Source organism: Papaver somniferum, chromosome 8 (assembly GCF_003573695.1).
Source record: "Papaver somniferum cultivar HN1 chromosome 8, ASM357369v1, whole genome shotgun sequence".
NCBI classification, from domain to species: Eukaryota; Viridiplantae; Streptophyta; class Magnoliopsida; order Ranunculales; family Papaveraceae; genus Papaver; species Papaver somniferum.
Window position 1 is genome coordinate 6199958 of NC_039365.1, and position 10265 is coordinate 6210222.

Genomic DNA, 10265 nt, shown 5'->3' on the forward strand with positions numbered 1-10265 from the left:
AGATTATCTCACTTCTGTTTTTTTTGATAGATTCATTGCGTGATGTTGTGTTTTAGTTCATGAATCAGCAGTACATATGTGGCATACTTATACAAACTCCTTTTGATTATATTTTATTCTTAGTTTTATCAGTTTTTGTTGTTTCATCCATAAGTACATATATGCGATACTGAAATAAGACTCTCTCGGTTCTGTTATTTTTTGTCATGGAGTTGTTTTATATAGTGAATTAACAGTATATATATTGAATACTGAAAAACTGTTTTTTAAATCTGTTTTATACATAGATTTTAGTCAGTTAATTCTTATGATTTTGGCAGTGCATATATGGAACACCGAAATAAAATTGAACCATCGTTAGGTAATATTAATTTTGATGTTTGTCATATTACTTGTACTGTTCATTTTTATCTTTTATTCATATATGGATCGTTGTTGTGTTTTAATTGTTACATTTTGGTCACATTTACAGGTTCAATATGTCTACTGTTAAGAGTGTTAGTGCTTTGAGAGGAAGTGGTCCAATGAGAGTGGAGCAATAAAGAGATCCTGTTTTTTTTAGTATATGAATTTTTACATATATGTAGTGAAACATTTCATTGTAACCCGTTTCTTTGAGTACATCATATATGTACTGCTGAATTATATTGTAAAAAGAAACTAAAATAAATGATGGACTTATGCAAATAATGAAATTTAACCTGCAAGCAGTGTAGCAGATATGTACTCAAATTATGTAAGAAGTGTAGTAGATATGTACTCAAATTATGTAAACAGTGTAGCAGATATGTACTCGAAATTGTAAACAGTGTAGCAGATACGTACTCGATATAATGAGCATGTAGACACACACGTTTGGTAGTCGAGGGTATTATGGCCATTTCCATGTTTTAATTAATTTTGGACCTCCAAATAAAAGAAAATTCTGGTTGGACTCTACTATAAATAACTATATGGGCTTAGGACCAAATAGCAAATTTTCCATAAATAAATAAGTGGTCATGCACATGCACACTTCATAATGCTGACTCAATCCAGCTTTACCCTTTTTAAACGTGTAAAAGTAGAAGGTATAGCAAAGTTAGTAACCTGGAATATTAAGTTGTTGTTCACAAAAAGACCAGATTTTTGAACCGTACGCACGTCGGACAAAATCCTAAGCCTTCCAACTTCGATGAAGCAAAAATCGACTTTCTAAACATGAACCACGTCTCAGCAAGTATACGGCAGACCAGGGCCGGCCCTGAGTATTTGTTGCCCCAAAGTGAAACTAGCATTGCTGCCCCATCAAAAGTGTGTCTCCTTCTCATTTTCCGATGACTAATTTAATAGGATGCAGATATCATAACCATAGTGTAAATGCACACCAAACGGGAATGATTTTTTAACCTTGCAGCATCCTAACGTTTTAGAAGCACTGACGTGCCATGCAGTTTACTAAATCCAACCTATCCTATGATATCGTAAGCAACAAACCAAATCCCTTTTACGTACATTACTGGGAAATTATGAAGACCGATATGTTTTCTCTATCTCATTGTATTGAGAAGAGTAAGAATAATTTTATATTTATAGTGTTTTGATTACAATGTATTAAAAGTAATAAAAACTAATTACGGTAACCATTCTAAATACAACAACTATCCTAAATATAGAAATTACTTGGAGTATACACCAATTAATGACCTTTATGCATATATTTCCTTCTAACACTCCCCCTCAAGTTGGAGCCGTATGAGAGATATCGTATACGCCCAACTTGCTGACAATGCCTTGATGATGTTCTCCTCCTAATGCCTTTGTGAAGATGTCTTCTAATTGATCTTTGGATTTGACATAGGTTGGTAATATTAACCCTGACATAATTCTTTCACGAACAAAGTGACAATCTATTTCAATGTGTTTTGTTCGTTCGTGAAAAATTGGATTATTTGCAATATGAATTGCAGCTTGGTTATCACAGTGTATTTTCACTGGTCTATGAATCTTAATTTTAAATTATTGCATGAGATAAGTGAGCCATTGAATTTCACTTGCCATATTAGCTAAAGCTCGATATTCAGCTTCTGTAGATGATCGAGCTACAGTGAGTTGATCGACGAGTTGATCGTGCTACAGTGAGTTGATCATGGTAACATATCATGTGGTTGATCGACGAGTTGTTGGGAAGCCTGCCCAATCTGAATCTGTATATCCTGATAAGATTAAATCACTATTTGATGACAAGAGAATTTCTTTACCAATGGAACCTTTTAAATATCGCAAAATACGATTGGCAGCATCCATGTGCGTAGTTGTGGGCTTGTGCATAAATTGACTAAGATAATTTACTGCATATACTATATCAGGCCTAGTGACTGTTAAATATAGAAGTCGTCCAATCAGACGACGATAAGATGAAGGATCATCCAGAGTATATTTTCTTTGACATAAGAAAATGCCTTTCGGCGATCGAGAAACTTCAATTCCTAAGAAATATTGTAACCTACCTAAGTCTTTGATTGAGAATTTCTTTTCAAGAACCTTTTTGAAGTGTTGAATCAGTTTAGGATCATTTCCTGTTATAATAATATCATCTACATATAATAAAATATATATAGAGCTAGCATTTTTATGATAATGAAATAGGGAATAATCTGCTACAGATTGTTTGAAACCTTCTACGATGAGAGTAGATTTTTTCAAACCACTGACGAGAAGCCTGTTTAAGGCCATAAATAGATTTTTGTAAACGACAAACTAGATTCTCCCTCCGTGTCTTTGGTTGTTTATGTTACGCCAATAACACTAATATCAAACATAAATCTGATGCTTCAAATGCTGCTGCTTCTCACTATGGTTGAATCACCACCATCATCTCCCTCTAAAGTTTTGGGGTGAATGTGTGCTCACTGCCACTTTTTTGATAAATAAACTCCCAACTCCATTACTTGGTTACAAATCATCCCATGAAATTTTATTTGGATGTCCTCCGCTATGATACCATGAGAAATTATGAAGACCGATATGTTTTCTCTATCTCATTGTATTAAGAAGAGTAAGAATAATTTTATATTTATAGTGTTTTGATTACAATGTATTAAAAGTAATAAAAACTAATTACGGTAACCATTCTAAATACAACAACTATCCTAAATATAGAAATTACTTGGAGTATACACCAATTAATGACCTTTATGCATATATTTCCTTCTAACACTCCCCCTCAAGTTGGAGCCGTATGAGAGATATCGTATACGCCCAACTTGCTGACAATGCCTTGATGATGTTCTCCTCCTAATGCCTTTGTGAAGATGTCTTCTAATTGATCTTTGGATTTGACATAGGTTGGTAATATTAACCCTGACATAATTCTTTCACGAACAAAGTGACAATCTATTTCAATGTGTTTTGTTCGTTCGTGAAAAATTGGATTATTTGCAATATGAATTGCAGCTTGGTTATCACAGTGTATTTTCACTGGTCTATGAATCTTAATTTTAAATTCTTGCATGAGATAAGTGAGCCATTGAATTTCACTTGCCAGATTAGCTAAAGCTCGATATTCAGCTTCTGCAGATTATCGAGCTACAGTGAGTTGATCGTGCTACAGTGATTTGATCATGGTAACATATCATGTGGTTGATCGACGAGTTGTTGGGAAGCCTGCCCAATCTGAATCTGTATATCCTGATAAGATTAAATCACTATTTGATGACAAGAGAATTTCTTTACCAATGGAACCTTTTAAATATCGCAAAATACGATTGGCAGCATCCATGTGCGTAGTTGTGGGCTTGTGCATAAATTGACTAAGATAATTTACTGCATATACTATATCAGGCCTAGTGACTGTTAAATATAGAAGTCGTCCAATCAGACGACGATAAGATGAAGGATCATCCAGAGTATATTTTCTTTGACATAAGAAAATGCCTTTCGGCGATCGAGAAACTTCAATTCCTAAGAAATATTGTAACCTACCTAAGTCTTTGATTGAGAATTTCTTTTCAAGAACCTTTTTGAAGTGTTGAATCAGTTTAGGATCATTTCCTGTTATAATAATATCATCTACATATAATAAAATATATATAGAGCTAGCATTTTTATGATAATGAAATAGGGAATAATCTGCTACAGATTGTTTGAAACCTTCTACGATGAGAGTAGATTTTTTCAAACCACTGACGAGAAGCCTGTTTAAGGCCATAAATAGATTTTTGTAAACGACAAACTAGATTCTCCCTCCGTGTCTTTGGTTGTTTATGTTACGCCAATAACACTAATATCAAACATAAATCTGATGCTTCAAATGCTGCTGCTTCTCACTATGGTTGAATCACCACCATCATCTCCCTCTAAAGTTTTGGGGTGAATGTGTGCTCACTGCCACTTTTTTGATAAATAAACTCCCAACTCCATTACTTGGTTACAAATCATCCCATGAAATTTTATTTGGATGTCCTCCGCTATGATACCATGAGAAATTATGAAGACCGATATGTTTTCTCTATCTCATTGTATTAAGAAGAGTAAGAATAATTTTATATTTATAGTGTTTTGATTACAATGTATTACAAGTAATAAAAACTAATTACACTAACCATTCTAAATAGAACAACTATCCTAAATATAGAAGTTACTTGGAGTATATACCAAGTAATGACCTTTATGCATATATTTCCTTCTAACAATTACCTATAAAATGAATCATAAAATATAAACGGTAATTTATCTTATGGTTGAATTGGAGGTTTAATTTCACTTACCATGGAGATGGTCGCTCAAGACTCAAGTGGAAGTAGTGGTGTGGGAAAGGAACAAGAAGAAAGAGACGAGAGTTCTGTGAGAAACCCTGAAAGAAAAAATGGCCTCTCGTTCTCTGTAGTATATGAAATTTGTCGTATATTTAGCAATTAGCCTGAAAATAAGTACTTATTTACAATATGCCCCTAACTATTTTGCTACACATCCTGTTTGTTTTCTGCAATCAGGATTTAAACCTTCATTCTTTTTATTTAGTAGAAAACCACCGGACAAAAACCTATTTTTGTTGCCCCTTTCCGGTGCTTCCCAAAAATCAACCTTCGTTGACTTTGCCTCAGGGCCGGCCCTACCGCAGACCTAAGGAAAAAGGAAAAAAAGGAAAACTCAGTTACCAATACCACATCTTTTAACTGCTACATATTACTTTTAAATGTAAGACTTCTTACTCGACAAGCAAGCCTCCATCCATATCTTCCATCTCCCATGGCTTCAGAATGGGTGTCCAGGTAGTGCTCAAGTTGGTTAAACAATTTAGTACGTTTGGATAATAATGAATCTAGTGATTTTTTGGAATTATTTTCTTCATATATAATAGATTGGAGACACCAGGTTACATGCATTTACATGTTCAGAAGCAGAAAACATACGACCTGGAAATACATGAACATCAATTGTAAACAGATTTCGTATAGAAAGCAAAGAACCTAAAGAATTTCATACAAGAAATTGCCAAATTCATATATGAACCTCCTCATCCATATTTCTGTTTCCTTCAAGAATCCTGACAAAATCTTCATATAGGGCTTTTTTTTTTTTGATCGGTAAAGAATTTGATGCTGGCGAGTTTCGAATTCGGGTCCCTGATATCATCACCCAGAGACTTTACCACTGTACTACAGTGACACCGGCTTCAATTAAGGCTTCAATGGGTACAAATTTCGCTAATCGGAGTTCATAAATACGTTTCAAATTAACGAGAAAAGAGTAGTCATCATCACCTCCCTGAAATCTCGAAACATGTCAAATTTGAGATTTGAATCCTGTTGGATAAAAATAAAGAGCTTAGAAATGACATTAGATATACCTATACTTGTTTCATTGCAGATTTAAGCTTTGTTATGAGTTCATCCTCTAGCTCCTTCAATTTAGTGTGTGCACAATCTTGCAGATCTCCTTGATTCTCAGTGGAACAAAAGCTCATAGCCTTTACACAGGACCTCAAAGGTTCTTTTTCACCATTTTTGAAAAACGCTTCTTAAATGAACCTGAGAACTTTTTTAAAATTCTATGCCAACAAGCAAAATAAGAAGACAGCATGTGACGGGAAATCCTAAATTAAAAACATTATTCAGATGAACCTACCTGTTCTTGCCTCTTAAGATAATAGAGATCGAGATTCATATTCAGAATTATCTCTACCAGCGGTGACATTTTGTTCTTGTCAGATATGAATTTAAGTAACAGTTTTGGGTAATTATTCATCATCGCTAAAGTTATGCCCCGTCTATTATATTCCATTGATCCCTAGAGAATATTAAACATAGATCTTGTAGTTGCAGGAAATCCCATAACTACACCCTTAGTAAAATCTGTAGAACAAACCAAGAAATCATCATGAGAATCTCAAGAAGTTTTATTAAAATCTTAGGATGAGTACAGAGATATGAGAAAACCCTAACTTGGGAAGGAAATAATCTTTCTCTCTCCTAAATTTCTTGTCTAAGCTCTCTCCAAAGATCTCTCTCTTCTTACAAAGGCGCTCGGCTCCTTATATAGGAGTTTATATAGTGGAGGAGAGTTAATAAAGCCCCTTATTTCGGATCTGACCTGCGTCACTGTCGCATTGGGATTCACCATTGCCAAATAAAAGAGGTGGACGTAGCAGATTCATTATTAGAAGTAATACCAAATAAAATTACTGAAGAAGATCAACAAATGTTGGATGCTATTCCTAGCATTGCAGAGATAAAGAATACTGTATTTAGCATTGATCCAGACAACTCTCCAGGTCCAGATGGATTCTCGGGTTGTTTTTATAGAACATGTTGGAAGATCATTAATGAAGATGTAGTTCAAGCAATACAATATTGCTGGCAAAAGCAGTTTATTCCAAAAGGGCTTAACTCTAGATTTCTTGTTCTCCTTCCAAAAGTGCAAGGTGCTAAAAAGCCAAATCACTTTAGGCCAATTGGACTGAGTAACGTCAGCTTCAAGATTATCACAAAAATTCTAACAGTAAGGATGAGCAATCTAATGGAAAAGCTGGTGTCTCCTCAACAAGAATCTTACATAAAAGGAAGATGCATTCAAGAACAAGTTCTTCTTGCATCTAAAATGGTCAATGAAATGAAGAAGAAAAGGAGAGGAGGAAATGTTGGGCTTAAACTTGACATATCACAAACATATGATTATGTTAGCTAGGAATTCCTTTTTCAAGTACTTCAAAGATATGGTTTCTCTGCAAGTTGGTGTGATTGGCTGCACAAAATTTTTAAGTCTGAAAGAATATCATTGTTAATAAATGGAGGTCCATGTGGTTTCTTTCTAGTGAGTAGGGGGTTAAGGCAAGGAGACCCACTTTCTCCAATTTTATTTGTGTTGATGGGAGAAGTTCTGAGCAAGAAAATTACTCAATTGGTGAAGGAAGGTATGATCATTCCAATGGTCATAAGAGGATGAATTGGACTAACTCATCTGTTTTTTTGCAGATGATGTTTTCATGTTTTGCAATGGAGGAAAGAAATGTCTTCAGAATTTGATGCAATTATTATCCACATATCAAAAGTATTATAGGCTGATCATCAATAAGAGTAAGAGAAAACTCTTCATTGATGGTACAAATGAATCAAGGAAATCTTTAATTCAAGACATGATGCAAACGGAGATAAGTGATTTTCCTGACAAATATTTAGGTGTCCTATTATCAGCTGGGAGAGTTAAAACATCAACAGTTTGGCCAATGGTTGAAATGTTACAATGAAAACTAGCATCTTGGAAGGGGAGAATGTTGTCTTTTCAGGAAAGGCTAGCTCTTATAAAGTCAGTACTTTGTTGCATTCCAATCTACAATATGGCAGTATACAAATGGCCATCATCAGTAATTAAGAATTGTGAGAAGATTATAAGAAATTTTCTATGGACTGCTGATGGAGAGATTAGGAAATACAAGACTCTTGCTTGGGAAGATGTTTGCACTCCATTTAATGAAGGTGGTCTGGTTATTCCAAGACTTGCAGTTATAAACAGAGCCTTAGAACGTCCACAATGGTACGATCATAACCAAAGATCAAAGACCAAAACAAACGATCAAATTTGAGAGTAGTCTGGAGTGTGACGTTAAGGCAGTGGAGTATATTTATTCGAGCGGATGTATAATCTACGCTTGCATGTGGAGCGTTCGTATAATCTTCTCCCCGAAGAGGCGTAGATATAGTTTACGCTGGTTGTGAGGCGTTGGTAAAGAATACGCTCGTTGTGGGGCGTACATATAGTTAACGCTCGGAGAAGGGACGTAGGTATAATCTACGCCTGGTGTGGCGGACGGGTAAATCAACGCCTCATTCAGGCGTACTTATAATCAACGCCTCTCTCAGGCGTACGTATAATCAATGCCTCATCCAGGCGGACGTATAATCAGCGCCTCATTCAGGAGGACGTATAATCAACGCCTTATTCAGGCGTACGTATAATCAACGCCTCTCTCAAGCGTACGTATAATCAATACCTCATTCAGGCGAACTTATAATCAACGCCTCATTCAGGCGAACGTATAATCAACGCCTCTTGTCAGGCGTACGTATAGTGTTCGACTTGTATTAACACACGTATCGAGCACGTGTGGCATTAAAGCCCAGACAAAGAGAAACCACCACGTATAGCCCACGTGTTCACTTGGCCTTTACCCTAATCTTCTCCGTCTTCTTCTTTTCTTTTCTACCTCCTCTTTGTTTCTACCGCCCACAAACACAACACATCACAGTAACTAGCAGGAAAAGAGAAAAAAAAAAAAACGAGATACTTGATGAATCCCGGTTAGAAAATAGGTATGTTTCGTTTTTCTTAATCTCTTTTGTTTTATCCATATTGTTGTATAATTTATTTAGGGTTTTATTTGTTAAAATTAGTTTATATAAAATTGGGTTTTAACGAACAAATATGAATATGAAATTGATTAAATATAATTGGGTATGTGTGTTTTATGATTTTAGAGATTAATATGTATGTGAAAAAAACCATATTTGATGCTTATGTAAATTTGGTTAAAAGAAATTTTAAAATAGTTATAGAAGATCTAATTTATGGGTGGAATAGATTTAAAATTTTTGGCTACTGTAAAAATTGGTAGTTATGTAGATTATGTGTGTTATATATGTAGAAGAGATGATTTGTACATATGTGAATATGGTTAAAAATAATTGAATTTGTATTGTTTTTTATTGAATTTTGAGGTGATTAATTTTAGTTGTTTTTTGGTTTATTTTTGATGTTCATGTGAATAGGCTAAAAGATTTTATGAAATTTTGTCAAATATGTACAACACTTAATTTGTGGGTTATATAGATGAATATGTGTTTTTACAATTCACGTGGTTATGCCAAAAATTGTAGTTATGTACATTTTGTGTGTTACATATGTAGAAGAGCTAATTTATATGTATGTAATTGATTTTTTAGTGATTTTTATGGAATCTTGAAGTGATTAAATTGGGTTGTGGAATGTTGTAATGATTTTCAAAATGCATCGGTGACGATTTAATTTGTGTTCATAGAATTATAGAATTTGGAATTGATATAGTTTGTGTTAAGGATTTATAGTATTTGGAATATAAATGGTGTTGGACTAATAAAAATATGAAATGGCGCGGGTTGGTCTTTTAATAATGTAATTGCATCTATCTTGTGTGTGCATAGATGTTGAACAAATTCACAGCGCGGTTCAATGGTCGCATGAAGACGAACAAGAAACAAAAATTTGTAGCCGAAGAGGATTATAACTTAATCACTACTGGTAAAATTAAGGAGGTTGATATTCCCCGGTTAGGGAGGTTTCCTATACTGCAAGATGATAAACCGCACGCTACTATGGACATCACATTTACAGGGGAGCACAAATTGAAGTATCAACATCGTGGATCTCTGGCATCGGTAATTCATCCCTATCAAACTATTTCACAACACTGTCCTAGAGCTAAATATATTATTGAAAAAGCGGGATGGCAAAATTTACTGAACATACAATGTAGCGAAACCAACCATTCAATGGTTGATTATATTGCTGAGTGGTTTTGGGATACAACAAACACTTTTCACTTCCCATTTGGTGAGATGGGATTCACCCCCATAGATTGGCTCATGTTGACTGGACTGAGTATCGGTGATGGGCCTGATGTTCCTTATGATTCGGGGAAGTACCAATTTGAACATGTTCGTGAGCATATCTTTCCGGATATCCAAGATGTCACGTTCAGTCCAAAAGCACCGTCGTGGGTTTCAAATTCAATTATAATTAATTATTTAAGG

At 34.8% G+C, this 10265-nt stretch overlaps 1 protein-coding gene across 1 annotated transcript; it reads left to right on the forward strand.

The window, feature by feature from the left end:
* Positions 1 to 6681: 6681 nt before the first annotated feature.
* On the forward strand, positions 6682 to 7167 carry LOC113304984. Its single transcript, XM_026554103.1, has one exon. The coding sequence runs from the start codon at positions 6682 to 6684 to the stop codon at positions 7165 to 7167; it is 486 nt and encodes a 161-aa protein (XP_026409888.1).
* Positions 7168 to 10265: the final 3098 nt, after the last annotated feature.

What these genes read in the sequence shown, in the direction of transcription:
- LOC113304984 (XM_026554103.1), top strand. Translation starts at nt 6,682, where the DNA reads ATGTTGGATGCTATTCCTAGCATTGCAGAGATAAAGAATACTGTATTT.